At 40.4% G+C, this 24,880-nt stretch overlaps 2 protein-coding genes across 11 annotated transcripts; one reads left to right on the top strand and one right to left on the bottom strand.

The window, feature by feature from the left end:
• Nucleotides 1-761: 761 nt before the first annotated feature.
• On the top strand, nt 762-7,898 carry PDSS1 (decaprenyl diphosphate synthase subunit 1). Its single transcript, XM_078860296.1, has 11 exons — nt 762-953; nt 2,092-2,147; nt 2,706-2,835; nt 3,223-3,353; nt 4,051-4,192; nt 4,436-4,547; nt 5,370-5,479; nt 5,580-5,660; nt 6,694-6,807; nt 6,973-7,053; nt 7,156-7,898. Exons 1-11 carry the CDS (start codon nt 762-764, stop codon nt 7,294-7,296), a joined length of 1,290 nt encoding a protein of 429 aa, XP_078716422.1. The 3' UTR covers nt 7,297-7,898.
• LOC144934484 (abl interactor 1-like) lies at nt 7,877-24,880 on the bottom strand. 10 transcript variants are annotated; one of them, XM_078860286.1, is made up of 14 exons: nt 24,698-24,880; nt 22,400-22,567; nt 18,780-18,956; nt 17,599-17,616; nt 16,937-17,043; nt 15,779-15,796; nt 14,289-14,450; nt 13,587-13,699; nt 13,063-13,131; nt 12,180-12,230; nt 11,231-11,383; nt 10,993-11,079; nt 10,064-10,258; nt 7,877-9,721 (listed from the first exon to the last, which is right to left on the bottom strand). In XM_078860286.1, the coding sequence occupies exons 1-14, from the start codon at nt 24,812-24,814 to the stop codon at nt 9,546-9,548; spliced, it is 1,611 nt and encodes a 536-aa protein (XP_078716412.1). In that variant the 5' UTR covers nt 24,815-24,880; the 3' UTR covers nt 7,877-9,545. The 10 variants fall into 10 exon arrangements, with proteins under 10 accessions (XP_078716412.1, XP_078716413.1, XP_078716419.1 ...); XM_078860287.1 differs by having other exon boundaries at nt 16,937-17,040; XM_078860293.1 differs by lacking the exon at nt 12,180-12,230.

Raw genomic sequence — 24,880 nt, 5'->3', positions numbered from 1 at the left:
AACTTAAATAAATATTTTCTCTTTATAAAGTCATGTATAAAGAGAAAATAATAATCTTCTTGGTTCTTTCGGTAAAGTCACGTAGAAGGGAAGTAATAAAATAATATTATTTTATTGCTTCCCTTCTACGTGACTTTACCGAAATAATATTATTTTATTACTTCCCTTCTACGTGACTTTACCGAAAAAACCAAGAAGATGAATCCCTGCAGTCACGAAAGCTTTAAATCGATAAAAATAATAATAAATTAAATATTTTTTCCCTTTTTATAACGTCATGTATAAAGAGAAAATATTAAATTATATAATTATTTTCTCTTTATGAAGTCATGTATAAAGAGAAAATAAAAAATTAAATAAATATTTTCTCTTTATAACGTCATGTATAAAGAGAAAATAAATAAATTAAATATTTATTTTCTCTTTATAAAGTCACGTATAAAGAGAAAATATTAAATTAAATAATCGTTTTCTCTTTATAACGTCATGTATAAAAATAAAATAATAAATTAAATAATTATTTCCTCTTTATGAAGTCATGTATAAAGAGAAAATTATAAATTAAATAATTATTTTCTCTTTATACGTGACTTTACCGAAAGAACCCAAGAGTAAATGAAACTGAATGAAACTGAAAAACTCACATTGGCCTCCCCCCCCCGTAGTGAATTGCCACTTGGTTTAACCCGCACACCCCCGCGGTTTCACGCCCTGTTCCCCCCCCCTCCGCTCGCGCCACTTGGTCTCTCCCGCCTCCCGGCATGCTGCCCTCCATCAACATGGCGGCCCCCTTGCGGCGCGGCTTGCGTGCGGGACGCGTTCTGCGTGCGGGACTCCGAGCTCACCTCGTCCTCGTTCCCGCTGCCGCTCCCCTCGCTGCCGCTGCAGGCGTTTCACCTCTTCCCCGAGCGGGGCCCGCGGCACTTGCGGCCGTGCGCGCCCGGAGGTGCACGGTAAGCAAGAGGGGGGCCTGTGTGTGGCCGGGCAAGCGCGACCTTGTGGGTGGCAGGGCGAAAGGGTTATTCGTGACTTGAGACGCTGTTGCTCAAACTTAGCAGAGCCTTAAGTGCACTGTAGGTCAGACGGGTTCAGCGACGGTGGGGCTAAGCTCTTGATTACAGGGTGGTGGACATTCTGCGTTACTGTGGCGAGGTTGAGTGCGTGCAAAGATTGGGTAAGCACTGGCGCTCGTATTATTGACAAGCGACGGATGTAACGACGAGTTTATTGTGTTCAGCACTTCTCTGGACTTTGCGCTGTGTTGTTAATTCACTCGTACAAACCAAAACGGGATTGGTATAGAACGCAAACTAAAACAAACATTACACCGGCCCCACCTTCACCAACCAGTACACTCGTATTATACAAGGGCCTACACAGATACTGCACTCAAAGTCACGAGGAATTGTAAAGTACAGTACTGAGCAGTGGTGGTGGTAGTGACTGTAGGTATCTACTAGTCCACTCAGGTCTCCCATGGAAAGAGGTCGTGAATCTATGAACTTGATTGAAGGGTGGTGTGAGATGCCGTTAAGTTCCTATTAAACCAAAGCTAGAGTTCAGTAGAGGTATTTTTCAGGCCCACGTGTTAGCGGAACGGAAGCTATTTTAAATTAGAGAAGTAACAGCTTCCTCTGTCCAACTACAGTACTGCATTTTCATTGTAAAACTCGATCTCCTTTAAGTAGGTGAGAGGCCAATCAGTTTATTCTGAAAAAGGATTGCGTCAAGGAAGATGTGATATATTGTCTCTTGCAAACGTTCAAGTTGTCTGCAGTTTAATTTTACGGCCGAAGTCCAATGTAAGGCGAGCTGTTGGCAAGAGCGTTTTAGTTTTCCTTATAGCACACTTTGTAATGTGTCTTTTAAACAGTTAGGGTTGTATGCTTCATTATTTTACATTGAGTACTTTTATTATGTAATGTTTTACTTGTATACAAAAAACATATACCAAAAAACAAAAATATACTAAATTACGATTTTTTTTGTTGCTTTATGTCAATACAAAACTTTGCACTGGGTAGCCTCAGTTGTGATGTACACGAAACTTGTATATATACAGTACTGTACTGTATTTCTTTCTCCACACAGCCCTGCTTAAGGCCGCTGTCCTTCACAAGGGAGACCAACTGCACTGTAATCTCAAGGTGAAATGCTCAAAATGAACATATTAAAGACATTGTGTTATTGTGGAGCATTATGGGTAATTAAAAGATCACAATATTGTCTTCATGAATATCATGTTATTGTTCATCACCCAATGAGCTTTTCGGACTAAAATGATCAAGCAGCATTTGTTTAAACAAGAAAACTGGACAATTTTCTACCTTAAGTCTTATAAGCAGTCAGGCTTGTTAAACATACGGCTAATATAACAAATTGTTATATACTTGATTACACTAATTTACAAAACTGCAACACTGATTTAACATGTACAGTACTCCAAACACCAAATAAAGCACCTTTTTTGCTGTCTGCTTTTGTAACTTAAAATCAATTCGAGATTCATTGTTTGCTAATTGTTATAGTTGACTACCATTTGACCATTCTTGTGCATAAGGCGTGATCAATTACAGACTTAAAAGGTGACAATAAAATACACAAGCCCTTTGTCTTTTTTCTCATTCTTTGTGTTTTTATACATATTGCATACACAAAGTTTACGTGCCAAACAATGCTGTCTGTTTTTACATTTTATTCATCAGCTACAGCAGGTTTTTCCACACTACGTCCAGTGCCTATCGCTGCACGCAAGCACCCATGAAAGAGCGGCACCAGAACCCATACAAACTGGTGCAGGATGACATGAGCAACCTTTGCGATGACATTAAAAAGGTATGGTGTACTTGTAGCGCTCATTTATTATCCCTTACTGATGAGTAACGAGCACTTAACTGATGTTCAGTGTTTATGGACATAGCTATCAATGAATGGCTACTCCTAACGAGGCTTGCTTGCAAGTTACATATTATTTTTAATACTGCAATGCAACATAATGGTAAGCAAATGCTCTAAGACAGGATGCAAACAGTGTTAGATGCAGTGCAAGTCTTGTTGGATGCTGTGCAAGTTGCCCTCATTGACATTCCATGGAAGATGGGGAATCTTACTAGGCATAAGGGCAGCTTCTGATAGCTGCCCTGTGTACATGTGGTTTTAATGTGATATGAAGAAAACATTGGTCGACACCTCAAATAACACGTTGCATATATGAAACCTCAGGAGCTGGTGACAGGAATCGCAGACCTCAGGGACATGACTCATTACTACTTTGATGGGAAGGGAAAGTCATTCCGGCCGATGGTGGTGCTGCTGATGGCACGGGCATGTAATTTCCACCAGCACAATACCAGGTATGTTGAACTTGTTTCTGAGGTGCAGGTATAAGCTGCTCATAGAAAAGTTTCAATAATGTAGGACAAGTAGCTTAAACAGTACAGTAGTCCCTGAGTTAACAGCAACATCAGTTAACAGTTTTTCGGTTAACGTTTTGCCTCCCATAAGACCCCATCGTTTAAAACGTTAAAATTAACGTTAACGACTAACGTTAACACTTGTATTAACGATATGTGTACGTTATGCACGCGAGCACTAATTATGGCCAGTCCAAGTTCTCGTAGGTGGGTTGAGCGTATCTCAATCGGCGACGCCCATTTATGAGCGTTTAGACCTCGACTGGCTTTGTTTGCATTGTTTTCTATTTTAGCAGAAATGTAATTCCTAATTCGATTAACATTTATTTAGGTTAACAGTTTTCGTCGAACGGATTAAAACATTAACCGAGGGACGACTGTACTCTATTTTTCGATTTAAAGCTTTCGTGACTGCAGGGATTCATCTTCTTGGTTCTTTCGGTAAAGTCACGTAGAAGGGAAGTAATAAAATAATAAAAAGAAAACATAATAAAATAATATAATAAAATAATATAATTATTTTATTTTATTATGTTTTATTTTTATTATTTTATTACTTCCCTTCTACGTGACTTTACCGAAAGAACCAAGAAGATGACTGTACTCTACTTGACAATTGGTGAATTTATATTTCCAGTGAGGTGAGCGACAGCCAACGACGGATAGCCATGGTCGCTGAAATGATCCACACAGCCAGCCTCGTGCACGACGATGTAATTGACAAAGCCAACACACGACGTGGGAAACCTGCGGTGAATTTCAAATGGGGTGAGAAGAAGGTAAGACATTGATGGCTGTAACTGCGTGTTGGCCCCTGTTGAAGCAAATTCATCTCAAGTAACAGCACCAGTGTATTGTCTAAAACCACATTAATTTATTGCAACACATTAACAACTCGTAGAAATCCTTCCACATGGTAATGAAAATCTACCAGTTTTTGAAATGTCATCCAGCAGTTTTGTTTATGGGAACGTGCAGCATACTGGGGGTTTTTAGTGGCGTGTGTGGACGATGTATTGCAGGCGATCCTAGCAGGAGATTTCATTCTCTCTGCAGCCTCAGTAGCCCTAGCCCGTCTCGGGAATGGAGATGTTGTGTCACTCCTGTCTCAGGTCATTGATGACCTCGTCAATGGTGAGTCTCAAGCCCGTCATCTAATGTCTATGGTTCATTCTATTGCATCATTTTCAAACCATTACAATGCATATACTAAGTGTGAAATAAATATTGCATTGCACTCTCTTGGCTTTGGATTGCACTCTCATGCTCGCATGTCTTTTGGATTGCACTCATACTCACAGGCCCTTCGTATATTACACCTGTTGGGTTGCACTCCCTCGTCGAGGAGGCCCACCTCTTCTCCTTCCTTTCTACAGTTACATGCTTATTTCTCACTTTAACATCATGCTAATCCCTCACATTAACATAGCCACTTCCGTGCCCTCTAATTTCTCACTTTAACATCATGCTAATCCCTCACATTAACATAGCCACTTCCGTGCCCTCTAATTTCTCACTTTAACATCATGCTAATCCCTCACATTAACATAGCCACTTCCGTGCCCTCTAATTTCTCACTTTAACATCATGCTAATCCCTCACATTAACATAGCCACTTCCGTGCCCTCGTTTAGGAGGTCGCTCTTCTATCTTACAGTTACATGCTAATTTCTCACATTAACATCACTATCCCCGGCCACTTTTTTATAACCCTTGAGCTACACCCATTTCAAACCTTTTAAAACAATCTGCCTCAGCAGCAGACTATGCTTTCCCACCTGATGACGGACGCTTGTGTTGCGCCCGAAACGTCGTGATTTATTTTATTTTATACCTACGTGACTTTACCGAAAGAACCAAAGAGTGTATGGATTCCTGCAGTCACGAAAGCCTCAAATCAAGAGTGAAATAAATAATTACGTTTCTGTATGCTCCATTTGTTTTGCCTGTGTTCAGGGGAGTTTATGCAATTAGGCTCGAAAGAGAATGAGAATGAAAGGTTTGCGCACTATCTGAAAAAAAACTTCAAGAAAACTGCGAGCCTTATTGCACACAGCGCTAAAGCGGTAAGTTGACACATTTGTCATGGTCAAAGCTAAATTGAACCATTTTTTTAATTTACGGTCTCATTTAAACTGTTTTTCATTTTCTTCTGGGTCTTTTTAGGTTGCTGTTCTTGGTGAAGTAGATACCGATGTCCAGGAAATCGCCTTCATGTATGGCAAACACTTGGGGATTGCATTTCAGGTATTATCACTTACAGATATTACATCAAGAGGTTTCCAGTATCCCAGCGTGATTGTATATACATTTTATAAATGCTTCATGTCTTATTCTCTCTAGTCTAGACACTCTGTACTCATCTTATCCAGCTTATTGCTAGTTATTGTTGCGATTTAATTTTCTCATTCTGCAGTATTCTCCTTACATCAGTATTGGCACAACTATTGCATGGTACACCTTGTGGTTACATTTTTGTAAATGTACAGTTTAAATTGCGAGATTAAAATGATAACCTTAAATAATGTCACTTTCCAGTAAAAATCATAGGAAACTAAAAGTTTCTCATAGAACTACGTGAATAAAGCACGTGTGCTTTTTAAGTCTGCTTAGAAATAACTACAGATATTTAATGTTACAGAAAAAAATGGTTCGTACTATTTTATCAAAAGCTAATCATTGTTGAGACTTCAGAATTTCAAAGAATGACTATTAAAGAAAAGCCAGGTTGCAATGAGTACAAGTATTGTACTCCTGTTTGCTTTAGGGAAAACATAATCCTTTTTCTGTCAATGTTTTGCAAGAGGTGTCCTCGATGAGACATACAAATATGGTCCAGTCAATCTTACAGACATTAAGCGCCCACTGATTTTCCATATCAAGAAGGGCGTTCACCCATGTGTTCTGAACAAAAGCCCACAACAGCTGAAAACAAATCTGGACGCTGGACTATCTGATAACAAGCATATCCGATAACAAAAAATTATAAACTTTTAACCCACAATGAAACACACCTTTACCAGCTCACTGACCAGCGTGGTGAAGTATGGTCATATAACCCCCACAACTTGCAATCTGAAGAGGCTTTAATCAATGGATTGACAAAGGACTGGACATGTACTGTCTCAACTACTTGACAGCTTGCAGAAAAGATCACTAATATGTTTGTTTTCTAAATGTATGACTCAACTAGGATTTAAGCTTGGGTTATTTTTTAACTCTTGGTATATTCACATTCATTAATCGACTTTACCCCCCCTCCCCATTTCTTTGTGGTCAGCTGATTGACGACGTTTTGGATTTCACTGCATGTGGAAATCAGTTGGGCAAGCCAGCTGCAGCTGATCTCAAGCTAGGGCTGGCCACGGCACCTGTGCTATTTGCTTGTGACAAGGTGAGGCCTAAGTCTGCAGTCTCACAAATTATTCCATAGCTCATATAATGGATGTGTATTTCGTACAATACTCAGAATCTGAATTTTTTTTTTTTACATAATGCTCCTTTTTGTTAAGTTAATAATCTGTTTCATTGCTTGCATTTGTTCTGCTTGGACTGTCAGCACCCAGAACTGCACAGTATGATAATGAGACGTTTTAGCCTCACTGGAGACGTTGAGAAAGCTTGGGAGCATGTCTTGGAGGTGAGGATCTTTCTGCATGTTTTTTTTTATTTCTGTACATGAACATCACTGCTTGTAATTTGGCAGTCCATTTAAAACCAAATGTTTTTTTCCTCTCTCAAGAGTGATGGCGTACAGCAGACACGAGACCTAGCGCAGCGCTATTGCAGCGAAGCTGTCAAGCTCATCAGCACCCTGCGGCCATCACCTGAACGTGATGCACTCATACGGATAACGGAGATGGTGCTCACACGAGATAAATGACTTAGCGTTAACACCGCAAGCCGCTATTAAATGCCAGTGCTGTTAATGCTTCCTGAAGTAAAGGTCTGCATTGGCCTGAATTTATTGTTTTGGTGGTGGGAATGACATGGGTTGAATAGATTAGTGGAAGGGTATGTGTGCACTCGGTGGAAGGAATAACGGTGCCCAGATTCAGTATGCAGCTGTGCATAAATTGTGATTTGTACAAGATAAATGCGAAACATTTTGCAGAAATATTGTGCGACATTTAAGGGTGCTGATGAAAACTTCTAAAGCTGTTCAGAGTATTGCTACGTTTGAACGGTTATCACTTGAATAGTTTTTATTTTAAACACTTGTGTATAATTTCGCATGAAGTTGCAAAATGTTTGAAAGTGTCACCAAAAAGTGTTTGTAATCAAGCTTTTTAAAAATGCAAACATGTTTACATAGTTTTCAAATTGAGGCCAGTAACATTCATTGCCATAATGGCTTTTTTTACATCTGACTGGCAGCTGTATATTTTAAGGCCTTATTGCAACTCGGATGTCTGAAGACATGAGTTTTATCTTGTATATAAAAAAAAAACTTGCAGTCAATTGCGTAGGTTTTTATTTTATTTTTTTGAAAATGTTTGTACATAATATATACACAATGTCAGAAATATGCAAACAGCATGCAGACCTTAAAGTAGCAACAAGCAAGGAATTCTTGAAGGTTGAGCTCAGTTACCTCCTACATATATATTATAAAGCTGCATTAAGATGCATTGTTTCACATACAGCTTATCCAACTGTTAAGTAGTATATGTGTGGCCAACCGCAGTCTTGAAAAAACAACTGAGGATTAGATGCTGTTGTAGCAATTGGCCCCACCTGGTCACATTTCAAAATCAAGCAGTGACTTAACATTAAACAATTACAAAAGTCAGAACAATCACTATTACATATAAGTTTACAAAGATGTACAAAAACCACTCTGCCACAGTTTTTTTTGAGCCTTAGATTACCAATACACTCTGGAAGCTCAAATACAAAATGCAACAGGTACATAGCTATAGTAATTATGTTCTTTCACAAACTCGGCTGCTCTTAGTCATTGACCTATAATAAAGTGAGTCCTTCCAGTCGTTGGAGAAATTCGGAATATAAACATTTGTTCACAAAAGCATTCCACACCTAGGATAAATGCAGACATCCCATAGCAAGGTGTGAACACAGTTGGGCTAGCTGCTTCTAACACCTTTTAAACATGCCATGCTTAAAGTACCTCAAGGTTAACTAAATTTTGTAAGCATGCATTATGCGAGTTACTTTGGCTATGTGGCTCATGGAAAGTCTGGGGTAAATTTGTACACTTGGTGTTCTTAAAAATGTATCGCATGCAAATAAGCCAATGAGAAGTTAGGATATTGCTTCTCTAAGGCAATGGTTTTCAATTGTTGTGGAAACAGACCATTAAATGTAATGAAATTTAGAATCTTCACATGCCTTGGCAACAATTGATTCCTTCCAACTTCACCGAGCTACACCAATCTGCACAAGTGAGGAAAGCTTAAAATGACACCATAATACTGCACTGCACAACTTGATGAAATTAAAATGGCCCGTACATTGTGGACTGACAAGTACTTTCCACAATAGAATGTTATTTACAGACCAATTATAAGGATCGCTTATACAAACTGTCTATTTTGTAGATACTCAAACATGTGAAAATTATCCAATCCAGTAACCATAAAATAAAGCCTCTGCAAGATGTTATTAAAGTGTAGCTCTTATTTTAACAATCACTAGAGCTTTCCATAAATCTCTGCTAAGCAGTAGTTGCATTTTTTTTTCTCACACCACACAACCCACATCACAGCTGTGGCACTCGAAAATTATCCAGATTACGCTAAGTCCATCAAGCAAAACATTCAGCATTAAAACACCATTGTTTCGTTTTGTAACATGAAAATTAACTTAATTTTAAATTACACTTCTACAACCACAATAACCAGTATATAAAAAAAAATCTTGATTTTTGACAAGCTTAAGAGATGTATCCAAGTATCTCATACACAAGTACTGCTGCAAAAAGTTTGTGGCAAGATTTATCTGCACAGGACAAGATATCTATACAGTACTGTTCATCCACCAACAGAATAGTTGTTGAAATGCTGCAGCAGTTAAAAGTCCAAAGCTGCAAGAAGTCTGTCCCATGGATTGGTATTTGGCAAGAGTGACGCATCGGAGGGGCACAGAACGCTGAGACCAGAGAGCGTAAATCTAGCTGGCGTAGTGTAGGATGGGTTCAACATAGTTTCCAGGGAAAAGCCCCGTCTGGCCGTTCATGGTGCCCTCGTACCAGCCGTCATCATTCTTCTTTATGACATAGATTATTGAGCCCTCCTGGAAGCTCAACTCGTCCTCTTTGTCCTTGTTGTAGTCATACACGGCTACCACTGGGGAAAGAATGGACAACAACACCACAGCTGAATATTGTGTAGGTAACAAGTGTGTTGTTTGTGTTTCTGTGCACACAGACACTTGCAGTGACACTGGTTAAGAAGGTACCCAATGTGTCCTAAGCTCCCTAGTATAACGAGTAAAAGGTAAGGTGCAGCCCAGCAATTGCATAGTCACATTACTGCTGGTGGATTCTCCAGTAGCGGAAGCTCTAGAGCCCTTCTAGAAAGTATTTAGGCTACGCTTCAGGAATATAGCAAATACTTAAAGTGTTATAGTTATTTCTTGTCTGAGGTTCTTTGGCTGCATGCGTGTGCAATGCAGAACCTTGCCATTACCTTTTTCCAGGTAGCTTTTGGGTGCCCATGGAGGGTCAGCCTCAGCATAGGGATCACAGTACTGCACAACAGCAGCTTCCTCTTCCTCGTAGTCACCAGGTGGAGGTGGTGGCATCAGCGGCTCCACAGGCCCCGCTCCAAACCCAGCCAGCTCTTCAGGCGGCGGTGGCAATGGCTGTGACGGGCCCTCCGTGACTTGGAGCAGAATGGAAGATCATCAGCCATGATAAATCCACTGCTGGATGATGGGCTCCACAAGCCATACACTTTCTCATGGTTCTGAGATGTAACAATCTACCTTGCACTTGCACACAACCTTATTTCAATGAGTATCACAAAAGATTGAGATAGATTTGGTACCTAGGTACCATATAGTTTTAAAAGACAATACATGTAACAAAATGTGCAGCTCATTTTTGCTGACATGGAAATGTATTCAAAATAATTAATGTCTTACTGTACAACATATGTACAGCCCTTTGTCAATCCACTGCTGGATACAGGCCTCCCCACGCAGTTCAGGTCATGGTGGATCTTTAACTACACTTTACACTGGTCATTGCGAGTTGTTGAAGATGGAGATGGTAGATGTAGTGGTCACATAAAAGCATAGAAAAACTATTTTGCTGCACTGCCCTCTGCTGCCCACCATACAGCTACTGTGGAGTATCTCCATATAAATCTAGTACCTTTACAGTGCTCTTTAGTCAAGGTAAAAAACTTTCCAAGTTGAGCAGATCTAATTCGTTATCAGTCGCAAATCAGTAGTAGTCATTCCAGATTCCTATGGTAAGGGGACTTTTCTATACAGAATTACCACCAATGACTTTATGACCATAGGAACAGGGTATAGGCCAAGTTGACCAACCTTGTGAAATGGGCACTAACCAGAGGCCATAATGAAAAATGTAGAAATTACAGGTACTCACTGTTCTCCTGCATGCGTGCCACGAGGCCTGTGAGAGGGATCTGTGGGGTGAGCTGAGGCATCGGTGGAGGTGGTGGTGCTTGCATCACTAGAGCACGCACAGAGCAGCTCCAGTTCAATCAAGCGACAAAGTCTCATGGGAAACAAATAGTACGACGCAGTCACCAGTGATGAAAATATTCGGAGAGACAAACTGCCCTGTGTTGTAAGACCAAGTGCACATGCATCTTTGCACGCACTCGGGTTGTGACTGTAGAAGGGACCTCCGTTGAGCTGCGAGCACTGTGAAGTAACCGAGGGTGGGCGGCGGGGAACGCCTGAGCTGATGGATGTGGCTGAGTTGTGTCGTGACATCTGCCTGGGCATCGAGTTGTATTGGGGTGCAGGACCAGCTATACGGGACATACCATTCACAATACACAACACACCAGCCATTAATCACCACCACTCACCAAGATTTGTTGCCAAATTATGTTCATTGACCTCAGTCTAGTTAAAGTACGACATTAAACCAATACCATAAAAGTTTATATTGTGTACCTTAAATTTGTTCCAATATGGAACTAAATTGGGATGATTCAACATGAACATGCTTTTCTCATGTATGATAAGACACAGCCTTACTTAAAAACTATTCATACTCACGAAAATAAATGTATACTTAAGCTGTAAACATTGCACCACATACACAAATAGCTAAAAACATAAATTATTCACATGAATAACACCAATTAGTTCAAGCAAATGTATGCAAACCTATCGCAGATCCATCTCCATAACTTTCTTGCCAGACAAAAATTATTTGCCTCCAATCAAAAATAAACAATGCCATGTCCAATGACAAAGAATGCAACTCAGCATAAAACCACAAAATGCTGCCCAAGCCTCATCAGAATTGTATTAGGGAATTAAGTCAGCAAATGCTACCATTAGGTGAGCCATGCAATAATTAAGACAGGAGCATTGCCAAGATGCTTACTACGCTTATTTCCCCAAGTGGAGTCTTCAGGGGCTCATGTTATATGAAAGGGCCATTCTTGTTGGCTCTACTGCTACTCTAGAATTCAGATGTGCAAAAGCTCCCCAGCGTTAGTCACAGCAGGGACTTGGATCCTTCTTATGGCAGCCTGGCGACACCCCCGCAAAACAGACTAAGCTACTATGGACACAGCATACATTTTGTCTTACCACCGAACACAGGAGGGGGGGGAGGAGGTGGCGGCACACCCATCATGGGTGCTGGTAGCCAGGGAAAACACATACAGCAATTACATATTCAACTATTATTTGTCTACTAAAGTGATGTTTAATGTCATCATGATTCTGTGTTGGTGGCATGTGTTGCAACATGAGCCAAGGTGAAAAAATTACAGCAAGATAAGAACACCAATTATTTATTTAATTAATACATCATATACAGGCTAAGAGCCAATTTAACTTGGCCCAGACTGCAAGTCAAATAATGAAAATCTAATTATATTTCTAATTACATTTTTGCAAAGTAGCATACAAGAAAATGACAGATATTTAGCACTGCCTAATTGACATGCGTGACATCACACAGCATGTTAAGCAACGCCCTTGAGTACACAGATGATGACATCGATTTGGCAGAGGCATTCAGCTAAGGCGAAGGTTTTCGCCTGACTTGAGGTCACGTATCGATCAAGCACATTGAACCAATGTACATAATACATTTAAAAATATTAAAATGGTGATAATAAAACTAAACAGGCAATCCTGCAGATATAGCAGATTTAAAAATGGCTAACCGCACAAACATTTTCACAATTGCCTGTACAAATTACATGGTCATGCATCACTGTAAAAAAAATGTATGATAACACAACTTTAAAAATTAAATAAAAACAATTAACTCATCACCACTTAAGACATAAAAAAAAAGTAATTTTACCAATTATATAAATTATGGATGATAAAGTGTCTGGTTAAATGTATAAGTATGGCTGATATGGACAGAGACAGGTGGATGAACTATGAGATGGACGATGGCCAACAGTGCGGGCCAGAACGGTGGCGCAACAACCTCTGAGCCATAGTGGGGACTGACCTGCGATTTGTGCAGGAGGCAGGGGCAGTGGAGAAGTGAGGCCATCAGGTGGCAAAGGGGACGGGGCAGCTGGGTAATTTGAGTGCAGGTGAAAAGCCGAGGCACGCAGGTAACACATGCAATTACACGTGCAGAAAGGTCACCGAGACTTGCAAATTCAAGGTTATACGTGCACATTTAAAGCATAAGTAACTCACTTCCACATAATCGTGCCAGAGAAAACAAGGTCAGATATTTGTAAACACATTGCATACTACTTGCGGAAGCAATTTACACAGTAGCCAACTTTTAAATTTGCTTTTTTAAGACTTCCACAGTATGTATGAGAAAATATTTGTATTATTATTGTAGAAGGAATCTATGCTCGGAAATGGTATAGGAAATGTAAAAAGTTAGTACACATTAAAGGTTCACACAAGTGGGTAATTTATAAAGGATATTTATTTATACAGGAGTACTGCACTCCATGTGTATTTCGAGGCATGGGCTGGTGATTTGGCTACAAGGATGCATGTGATACTGACCTGGCCCGTAAGCATTAGGAATGAATGGAGTGGGGACCGGTATCGGAACGCCCACACTGCCACTGCCGCTGTTCTCCCGGCTGCCACCACTACGGCTGCCACCACTGCTGCCACTGTAACCACAAACAAAAAGCCAGGGATCAGATGGATGGAATAAAATTAACCAAAATGCATAAAAGCTATATTATACGCTGCATTAAACACATACTTATTTGCGGTCAAATATGTTCCAAGCTTGAAATCAAATGATTTCAGTTTGTCAAAGAATTAAATCAATTTGCCCTCCAAACATTTGTTCTGCATTAAACTTACAACAGAAATGAAACATTCAGTAGTCTCAGTTTTTGGCTCTTTAATAATTTCGTATATATCTGTTAATTTAGTCCTGGGAACTTTAGATGCACTGTTAAAGCATTATTGTGTAAACAAAAATTGATAGAGTAAGCAAGTGCATAAGACTGCCAGACCTTACAAAATGGTGGCCTGTAGGTTATTATTGGGATAGTTCCACCAATTATGCAACCTCACCTTCAACTTTTGAGTATCATCATAATACATGGCATCACAATGAAAGTATGTCAAAGTAAAAATTCACTTCATGATTACTGTATACTGATTACCGACATGACTCAAGTGTCTGATAAGCACATCAAAAATCGTGTAATTGCTTGCCGTCATTAACCACGAGGCAATTAATGGCACCTGTATGTGCGTGCCCTCTGGTTGAGAGAGGCGGTACGTGAAGGACTCTGTGCCTCCTGCTGCGGCGGGTACGTAGGCGTGGCACGGCCGGGGCTTGATGAGTAGTCGTTGGGCAAAGCAGGCGGCCTCACAGGTTCCAGGGTGCGGTAGGGCGAGCTCCTCCTGCCAGCCCCGGCAGGACAGCACAGACACACACGTACATGTACGCACACGCATGGGGGCCGAGTGCATTACAAGGGGACATGGTGCACAACAACAGAGGCCTCACGATGAACAGTTAATGCGGCAGACAAGGGTAATGATTCTGATAAAAGTGTTGTTACAACATGCAAAGCTTGTGTGCTATTTGAGAACCCAACTTGGACCATCTATATATAAAAAAAGAAAAAAATTGTGTGTGGGTTTGTGGCAGGGTTTGTTTGTGGGTTTGTGTGTGTTCGTGCGCTTGGCTCTCCAACGGTGGGGTTTATGTAAAATAAAAATAGCCAGGTATCACGCCATTAATCCCTGCCGTGAGCAAGCGCTATTCCTTTTTCACATCCGTCAACTTTTAATTAGTTTAGCGATTTTGTGCGATTTTTGCGCACTTCCCTTGTATTTATTTATTTATGACGCATGCACGACCATACCAACTCACGCGCCTTTGGTGGGGGGGACGGCCCATGCCAAGTCGCACGCCTTCGGTGGGAGTGAGGGGGTCATTTTCTTTTGCGTTAAAAATCCTATAAAAATACACTAAACGCTCAGGTAAATTCTTCACTGTGTGATGTCCCCCCCACCCCGATGCGTGCAGTGATTACTACTATACAGTCGCTACATGCTACCACTATAGGCCATAGATATTACTGAAGAGCGGCCGGGGAGATCGTGCCTGGGGGGGGGGGGGGTCAGGGTACCCCAGCCCCAGCCTGCCAAGGTGCCACCTCGGCCGTCTGGACAATCTAGGCGAGGCCGTAGGCTCTGCACGGGACTAGGCCTCACCACGCCACTGTCAGGTGAGTACTTTGTGCTATACAGTCGATAAATACTGCTATAGAGTCAGCATGTACTACTGTAGTGATAGCAGGTACCACCACAGTCGGTATGCACTGCTGTAATCATAGCAGGTACCACCAGTCGGTATGCACTGCTGTAATCATAGCAGGTACCACCACAGTCAGTATGCACTGCTGTTACATTTCTAAGAGGAGGTTTGAAATATTGTTTTGACCCGGGCAACGCCAGGTACCTCCTGCTAGTTGAAAATAAAAGCCACATCCAACTTGAATCCTCTGGCACAAAAGATGCAACCTCAGTATTACCTCACTGGGAAACCGGCTTTGCCAATTCAATACTGCTGCATCGGATTAAAAAAGCTATAAAACAATGCATATTATTTCAAATGTAAAAACTGCCACAGCATTCAAATTTTTTTCCAAAGCCAGACAGGCCCTGTGTAAAAAGACTAGAAATAGGCTGAAGGAGGAGAGCTGATAGCAAAGACGACGTACCCCTTTCTTCCCAGTGTGCTGCGGGATCGGACGGCGATCGCGTCGCCGGAGTTGTGGCAAGCAGGCGAGTAAAGAAGGGAGCTGTGGTTAACTTGGCTTTGTGAACAATGTTCAAAGAATAGGAGTAAACCTTTTATGGTTCACGCATGCCAAGACACAGCATTGAAAGCTCATATTTTGTCCCTTGAGAAAAGCCACAGCAATGTGCAGCCCAGGAAGACTTTGCACTTAAATTTCACCCTGGACATTTTTTTCAAGGCATTAAAGATCTATCAGCAGTTTGGGAAAAAATTAGTATGCCGCAAAATTGATTTAAAGAGACTGCCGAGTTTATTTTAATTCAAGTGGCAATTCTCTACTGAACCAGGATAAACAGCAACTTTACAAGCAGCAGCCGACTTCCACAGAAAGCACTCCATTGTTTATGCTTGGTCAAAGTTATCCCTTTCATTTCAAGTTGTAGTCATATTCTAAGTGAGGTGCGTGTATTTAATGAGCTCAATATTTTCTTAAATTGCATTTCATTTATACTTTAGCCTATCAGATCAAAACGATTTAGTCACACCAAGACGAACTTTAATAATCATCTATAGTACGAAGCATGAAGACCTTTTAATTGTTTTATACTGTACCCTGCACACTACAGCGCAGTAAGAAGCCAGAAAACCTGAAACAAATGAATGACACTGAGCTCCGTAGCCTTTCGGGTCGCTGGGGAGACTGAACTTGTGCAAGGCTTGCATTGAAACCCAAACTGATTGAGTCCTAGGAAAAGTGTATTATTCTCCCTTGTCTGTTTAGCTAAAAAACACATATGAATGGGGGAAATGCATGCAAGGACGATGCCACATTACTGCCTTTGCACCAAGGTACTTAAAACCCTTTGCACGCCCTAGTCTAGGCATATGAAATTTCACAGCACAAGTTTTATTACATCAGCTGTGCGAGCACTTGTAGTTCACACAACCCTAGGGATGATGGAAATACAGCTACACTTACGTAATCATTATCAGAAGAGTGCAGTGTTGTGCGGAGAGGACTTATATTGGAAAACATGCAAAAACGTAGGTTGTACGAAAAGGAATGCAAAGTATGTTTGCAACCTGAGGGACCGCAATGCAAGCAGAGTTCAAGACGACAGACATGTGAGGGGCATACCCCATGGTGCCACGACCACCCGCTGGTGGGCTGGGGGGCCTCTGAGTGGGCGGTGTGCTTCGCGGAACGCTCACGCTACTTGTTCTCCCATTGGGGTTTCCTCCCTGCTGCAATGAATGCAACAAACCAACAGCATGCAATCTTTAACACTATATTATTATAAAGTACTTGGCGCGCTGATGTTAATGCAACATACATAATACTAATAACATGACTGTAAATACATAATCCTAAATAATCAGGATTCATTGGCTCAAGTAAACATCGTGATAAACTCCCACTAGGGTATGTAATGGCATCTATCACTATACACGTGGCCATCATTGCACATTTCTGTCATATGTACATACAGATTGGTATTTCAAAAGGAAATATTTATTTTTACAACAATGTATAATCACTTTGAAAATTTTAATTCAGCCATGCCCAAATTATGTACTGAACCAGATTAATGAAATCCCTCGAGTGTGCGGTCATTCACTGCAACACATTAAACATGCTTCTTTCTTTACATCTACCTATGCAGGGTACATGTTTCACTTATAACGCAAACAATGCACAGTAATAAACTAAAAAATAAATCTATAATAAGGCATCCAACCTTCAAATACTAAGATATGTTTTACTCTGGGTTTTCAAGAAACCAAGAATACACTTCTTACCTTGACTTTCAAAAGCCACTTTGTGAAATGCAAAGGAGCAACAAAAAATATGTCTTGAGTTAAAGACAAACAAATGAAGGCTGTTTTTAATGACTTTTACGATTTTAATAAAATACTACTTTTTATTACGGCATTAAAAACCAAGTTACATGGGGCATGCATACATAAAGTGGTGTGTACGTATACACACATACTATGTAACTTTAATTATACATAATTGCACTAAACAGACCAAAAAGTTATGCTATCTACACAAGGCCTTTGGTAGCCACCATCTGTACAAACATCTGCTACTTGTCTCATCCTTGTAACTTCCCCCCCCCCCACATTCTATTAAACAAATCCAAAAGTGTCGAGTTTTTTTTCAATAACCTCGACACATGATTCTTAAAAATAAACATTTTGGTTGCGACAAATGTATACTATTAATAGATCGTACAGTAATCCGTATACACGCAGACATAACATTAAATTTTGTCTACGTTTAAAAACGTTATCTTTTGACCATACAATTTTACTATAATGTGACATTAATAGGATTAAGAGCTGTTGCACTGTCAATTAAAAAATGTGTACATCATAAAGGATGTTTTCATTCATGTAGCATTAAGATTGAAAAACCTTAAGGTTCATAAACATTTGACCATCTGGAAAAAGGTGCTGTAATCAACCGAAACAACATGCAGGGCAATACGACTTCCTGTGTGGCCAATGTGTAAGTGTATACACTAAGGAACTCCTTGGAGAGGCAGGCTTGGCTGTAAGGGTAAAAGGCTAACTTTTTTTACTTTAATAAACATTTTGCACATTGCCAACTGCATTGTAACCAAATACATATACTTTACAATTTCGATCAAATTCACAATTCTAAGGTGAAAAGCAGACGTATTTCATTTGAACAGTAGTCATGAGGCTTATTAATTATTACCAAACTGCGTAAGTGTCAAAGCATATTTATGAAGGTATCGTCAGAAAAGTATTTTCAAGGAACATTCTGAACATTTTATATATGATGTACATATATTTTTACGAATGAAAAATCACCACCTAGTGGAATATATTTTTGAAAAAATATCATATACAGCAAATAGATGCACAAGCTTGAAATACAATTTAAGGTGTAACAGACCTTGACAGAGAACAAAAACTTGTAAATTGGCCATGTGCAGTACTGCGCCTACCTTCACACCATGCCCCACGTCGTCCAGTGCGCTATAGTCCACCGGCTTGCGCACGTAGCGCACAGGCCTCTCAGGGTTGACTGGTGCCAGGATCTTGTGAGTGCGAGACGTGTTTTTGTTGGTGGTCAGGATTCCAATCTCACGCCGTGCCACCTTCTCCTTGTGGATGTCCACTGTCTGAAATAAGATCAGCCATCATAATCCATGATTAATCCACTGCTGTATGAAGGTCTCACCAAGCCATCTCTCACGGTGCAGAAATTTAACAATCCAGTACCCAGGATGATGTCATCGCTCCATCTGCACGGTGGCAAGTTACCTCCCTTGGATGCCAAACTAGCCCTTCAAGTGACATGCCCTGTCCATGTTTAATTCATGATTCATGTCTAATGTATAGGAAACAAAACTGAAACAATTAAATCATTGTACAATGGGCTGAGTGTAGTGTATTATATGTATGCCATAGATCTGCTTTCAATTGGAACTTTTGATACGTTATCAGGAAAAAAAAACTATCACTTAATATTACACTTAAGTATATTGCATTTAACAACAAATATAATAATGCAGCTTCCATTAGGTGAATACAAATTGTGTAGTCCAATCAGAAAAAATTCAGCAATTTAAGCTGAGAGAAGGCATTTTTCAGATCACATTATTAAATACAGGGACAGATTTTAATTATGTGAATCTAATTAAAACATCTACATAATATGTCTAAGAATACTATATACATTGCACAATTTGAAATGTCTCGAACACTTAATTTTTTAAAGCCTAAGTGTGATGATGAACCTTCACTGACTGCAAATCAATGCAACAAGCTAGCATCAGGGATCCATTAATTTTATCTCTCTGCATCAAAACAATTACAACAGCAAAAACTGCCACACTGTAGATCTGCCATTTACTATTAAAAAAAATTCCCGTGACATTTCCATGTAAATTGAACTGACACAAGGATGCCAATATGCTTCAGCTTGGCACATGTTATGCACGATAGACATTTTTCCGCTTGATACAAGCAGAGCTTGCATAAACATTGCTGGGATTAAAAATTATCGGACCAAATGCTGCACAGGTCAAAACCACCAATCTTCACAGTGCACGTATGATGTTGTCAGTGCTTTCACTTTTACAAAACATTAATTAAAGTTGCTTTCATTGGTTTAGATTTTTCACTGAAAAACAAAGATTAAAAAGGCTCCGAAAGTAACATTTTACCACAATTGCACCCTAATCATCTTCTGTACTATGGTCGGTGATTATCAGGTATCAATATGCACTTTCAGCATGCAATAAGCCACTGAATAGATCATTTGTGGGAAATAATTAATTTATTGAGCATTTCTTCACTAAAAACACAAACCTGATGAGAAATTGAAAATATTAAATATTCAAACAACCTGTGCATGCCCACGTTTAGTGTTTATACATCACACTTTAATTACCACAAAATCACTGCAAATCGAAATCAATGCTTAGACTTTAAGAAACCCAAACTATCACAAATGGAAAAATACCACTGCACGCATGCATTGACAATGATGTATTATATTCACATATGCTATAATAGCAAAAAAATCATTAAAGCACACACTTCATTCATCAAGCCTCGACAAACATTTCATGCACTGGTTGCAAGCTGACCACACTGCAAATCAGTTTAGAGGGTTGTTTTGACAGCAGACAAAGATCACCTTTTCCAAATGTTTATTAACAGCACTCGACACTGCTTCTTAGTTAGATCTTTGGCTGCATTCAGTGCAGCCTACTAGCAAAATTAAGGTTGTTTTTATTATTACGTTAACTTTATTTAGAAAATAAACCTAACTTTTCGAATTGATAGTCGAACATAACCAGTGTATTATTAAATCAGCTTGTTCTTGTTAAGATTTTTCTAAAGATAGTTTCTGCAGTTTAACAGTTAATGCATTTTCCAGAGTTTCCTAACAGCTGGTTTGCAGATATTACCTTTCAAGTGGGCTTCCATTTTGCCACAATTTATGACGGAATGATATTCATAGTCTGAAATAATAAGTTTACAAAATGATATCCCCATTTACCATGTTTTCATGAAGCACTACATTTTTCTGAGTTACACTTGCCCATACGTATATCCCCAGTCTATAATATATTGCCGTATTACATTTTCCAAGTTGGACTACTAGCACTATGTACCGAACACCTATAATTATCAAGGGGATGTAACATAGTATACATATACAGTATAATGATAATGTACAGCCCTTTGTCAACCCAATTCTGGAAGAAGTCCCCTCCATGCTGTGTGAAGAATGAGGGTTATTTCACCATACCTGGGCAGATATGGCTTAGCAGTTAAATGACCTCACAATAAAAAGGTTTTAGTGCAAAGATTCACAGCTCAAATCCAGCGGCCATCCTGATTATTACTGCAGGTGTAATAAACATAATAACATGCGCAGCCTGCTTCAGTGGTTGTTAAAGATCCCCCGACGTAATTTGCAATCGTAGGCAATTGTGATTTGGCATCAGGGTCCACATTTTCCAACTTAGAATATTATCCAAAAATGATGAAATGAGGAATATACGTAGCAATCATTGCCACCTACTGGCAGACTAATGCCCCAAATCACCCTTGCATGAGACAATCCTAATTTATTGAGTTCTCTCCTGATTTAACAAAAAAGTAATGAAACATTCTTCCTCAACATACAAGTCAGCAGAGATTGGCGAAGGGAAACCCAAGGTATAACTCGCCTATGATTTTAGCTATGGCCAGGATTCGAACTTATGTTGCTGAACTTATAGCCAAGTGTGAATATCACTGTGCCACTCCTCCACACCACATATATCACATGTACCGGTGTGCAGAAGCAGCTCTAGATCTCAATTTGCCAAGGAAGCTTCACTCTTCACTTTCAATAATTTCACAAATGTCAACAAGAGCATTTTAAAAAATTTAAATTATTTTGGATTCATATAAAACCAAAGCTGCCTGGCAGCTGCAGTAGTTTAAAACTGCTGTAATAAAACAATCCCAGTTATAGTATTCGCTATATGTAAATAATGCAGTTAATACAAAACATTACTGCCAAAATTACTTTTTGCAAGAAACGTCAGATGGATGTTGGGCAGAAACACTTTCCTCTTTAATTTCAGTTACTTTTAAATAACAGTGCAAATGGTTTTCATTTTGTAAAATAGCCATTGAAGCAGCAAATACAAATGTGTACTTCCTCAGACATCAAACAGCCACTTAAATAGTTTGTAAATTTGTAACCATTTATTTTAATTCAACGAAAATCCGGCAATATATTATTTTACAAATTGGACCAAAAACTATTATAATATAACATTATAATATAACATTTCTCCTCCGTCGACGTAAAATAATGCTTAATAAGAGCGGTAAGATTTTTCTATTAAATTTAGTCAAATGTTTATTTTATGAAAAGATCAATTATAACCATATGTAAATATGTCACCAACTGTTCATATGGTTTGTCAGTGGACTGTATACGTAGCACATATGCTAGCCAAAAACCTGATCTTTGACAAGAGTATTGAATACGTGTGACCTCAGCAAAAATAACTAAACATCCTATGAAAATCGGTCATTGTACGCGCTATTTGACCTGAGATATGTGGTTGATGGAGGACTCCATCTTGCGAAGCTGAGAGGCCTGGATATCCAACATTTGCAGGACATTGTTGGCGAGAGTGTTTATCTGGTAGGCGACGCTTGCCAGGGACTGGGTGGTGTATGCCTTGGTCTCCTCGAGAGCCCGCCACTTGTCCTGTGCCTGTTAGGGTGCACAGCAAACAATCCAGCTGTTTAACATTGCGCGTGTTGCACTGCAGGCCGCTTATTACTGCAGCAGCAGCATTCCCACAGTAATAGGTGGTGGCTGAAAACAGGGCACACACACACACACTCATCAGCCCACCACAGACAGTACTGTAATACGAATAGCAATCAAATATACAGCCAGCGCCTGCTGCAAAAAAGACATCTTTTGCGCTGCACTGCCGCTTTTCCCCACAAATTGCACATTCACGTACGACCCGGAATTTCTATCAACGTGGAGATTGTAGTATTGTTTTAAATACTGTAAATGACATTGTTTAAACGCTGGCTTTCTCTTGCACAAACAAAAGATTCCAATGCAGAGAATGCATGCACTACAGTTCGCCTACACGCTGAATATTAAAGGAGGTGGGGGGGGGACGTTCCATTTCTTGTACAATTTTACATCTGCAATTGAACGATTTTCGTGTGGAGCATGTGACCGCATTTCTGCTTCAGCGGTGGCGTTATACATGACACACGTGTAGAGTAGCACACGCGAGTAAATCCGTGCAATATTTTAAGTGCCCTTTTTTGTATGCGATTTAAAGAGCAAAAGCGTATGGCGGTTGCAGCTTCTGAAGCCACGGAAAACAGCATCACCTCTACCCACCACCATGCTTCTTCCATTTACTACGACCACATCATGTCTCATCACTTCATTGCCCTCGTCATCAGCAACTATAATTCTTCATAACCACCACCTCTTGCATTTATTTCCATCAGTATTTCTTACAACTACCGTTCCATCATCTCTTTCTCTCTCTCTACCATCACTCACTACCATTACCTCTCATTTACCACTATCCCCATCATGCCTCATCACGTTATAGCCTATATCAAGCTATAATTTTCATAATTACCACTACATATACAGTATATTGGTATCGTCAGCATGTCTTATAACACCGCCATCACATCTCTCATCATCACCACCACCACCATCATCATAATTTCTGTCATTCATCATTCACTTGGACTACCCTCCAATCAGCTCCAGCAACTGGGTGCCACTAATTGTCTTGCCTTAATTAACACCACAGCCAGTGTGTCATCAGGCAATGCATTATAGCGTACTGCGTGTTAGAACAAAACACAATACGGCATTTAACATACAGTATTTTGCCAACATATCTTCCTCCAATCATTAAAAAAAATGTTCAACAAACACGCCGATACCCGAGCTCGATCCGGTCATTCGTTGGGAAGCCAAATGATCAGAAAAGTAGTTTTGATGATCACAATAAAAACTAAGGATATGTGTATATCTGTTTTTTCTCATCTTTAGACCGCGATTCGTGCCGTATTGACGGGCCATCCCTGCCCACGGTGATGATGATGGTGATGATGATGGAAGTGATGATGTTGATAATGGGCGATGATGAATAATAATTGTGGCGAGAATGAAAGTGCCGACGACAGTGGTCACGGGTAGCGAGGATAGTGATTTCGTCGTACCCTGGTACCGTAATATTCATATCGCTGTTACCGATATTGACTATTGTCATGATGACCAGTGGTGAGGATATCGATTATGACGTTCAATCGACGATGATTCGTGGTTAGAAGTGTCAATGCTGCTGTCAATGCTGCTGAGTGATGATGACAGTACAGTATTGACAATGAGTGTCCACGAGCAAAATACTTTCTGACGTTACTCCTCCTGCTGACAGCGGCGAGATTGCTCCCCATGATGCCAATGCTATTGTTCGTGTTGCTTATGACACTGTCGCTGTTACCGATTGACCATAACGCCTATGACACGGCAAGTGGTGAACGTTACCATAACGAGTGTCCATGATCACGACGCCGTTATTATCATTGCCTCTGCTGCCTCTGCTACTGCTGCTGTTGCTATCGTCGTTGTCGCTGCTGCTGATACCGACGAGACCATCGCTGCTGACGGGCAACAATAAAGGCGACCACGACAACGAGTGACCGGTGCTGACGACGCCGCCGTTATTGTCATTGCCTCCCACGACTGCTCACGACGATGATGCCCAACGATGATGGCAATGCTGCTAACGCCGACCGGTGTCGACGGCGAGCGAACACACACACACGTGTGGTGGGATGGGAGACGTGCCTGTATGTAGTTGTTCTCGCAGTAGTCGGCCACTCGTTCCAGGTTGCGGTGGCTCTCGATGAGCGCGTGTCGCGCCACGGGGATCTCCTCCTCTAGCAGCATCTGCAGCTCCGCCATCTTGTGCGGGCGCAGCCGCGTCTCATGGCGCGCGCCGCGGAGCCGGGAGCGGCGGGCGGGTGGGGG

This window comes from Lampetra fluviatilis, chromosome 10 (genome assembly GCF_964198595.1).
Source record: "Lampetra fluviatilis chromosome 10, kcLamFluv1.1, whole genome shotgun sequence".
Taxonomy (NCBI): Eukaryota; Metazoa; Chordata; class Hyperoartia; order Petromyzontiformes; family Petromyzontidae; genus Lampetra; species Lampetra fluviatilis.
This window is presented reverse-complemented; position numbering and strand designations above follow the sequence as displayed.

What these genes read in the sequence shown, in the direction of transcription:
- PDSS1 (XM_078860296.1), top strand. Translation starts at nt 762, where the DNA reads ATGCTGCCCTCCATCAACATGGCGGCCCCCTTGCGGCGCGGCTTGCGT. An exon ending in TTTGCGATGACATTAAAAAG is followed by an intron (nt 2,836 to 3,222) that starts GTATGGTGTACT and finishes ATGAAACCTCAG; the next exon opens with GAGCTGGTGACAGGAATCGC. An exon ending in TTGCACACAGCGCTAAAGCG is followed by an intron (nt 5,480 to 5,579) that starts GTAAGTTGACAC and finishes GGGTCTTTTTAG; the next exon opens with GTTGCTGTTCTTGGTGAAGT.
- LOC144934484 (XM_078860286.1), bottom strand. Translation starts at nt 24,814, where the DNA reads ATGGCGGAGCTGCAGATGCTGCTAGAGGAGGAGATCCCCGTGGCGCGA. An exon ending in GCGAGAACAACTACATACAG is followed by an intron (nt 22,568 to 24,697) that starts GCACGTCTCCCA and finishes GCACCCTAACAG; the next exon opens with GCACAGGACAAGTGGCGGGC. An exon ending in TCCTAATGCTTACGGGCCAG is followed by an intron (nt 13,132 to 13,586) that starts GTCAGTATCACA and finishes CAAATTACCCAG; the next exon opens with CTGCCCCGTCCCCTTTGCCA.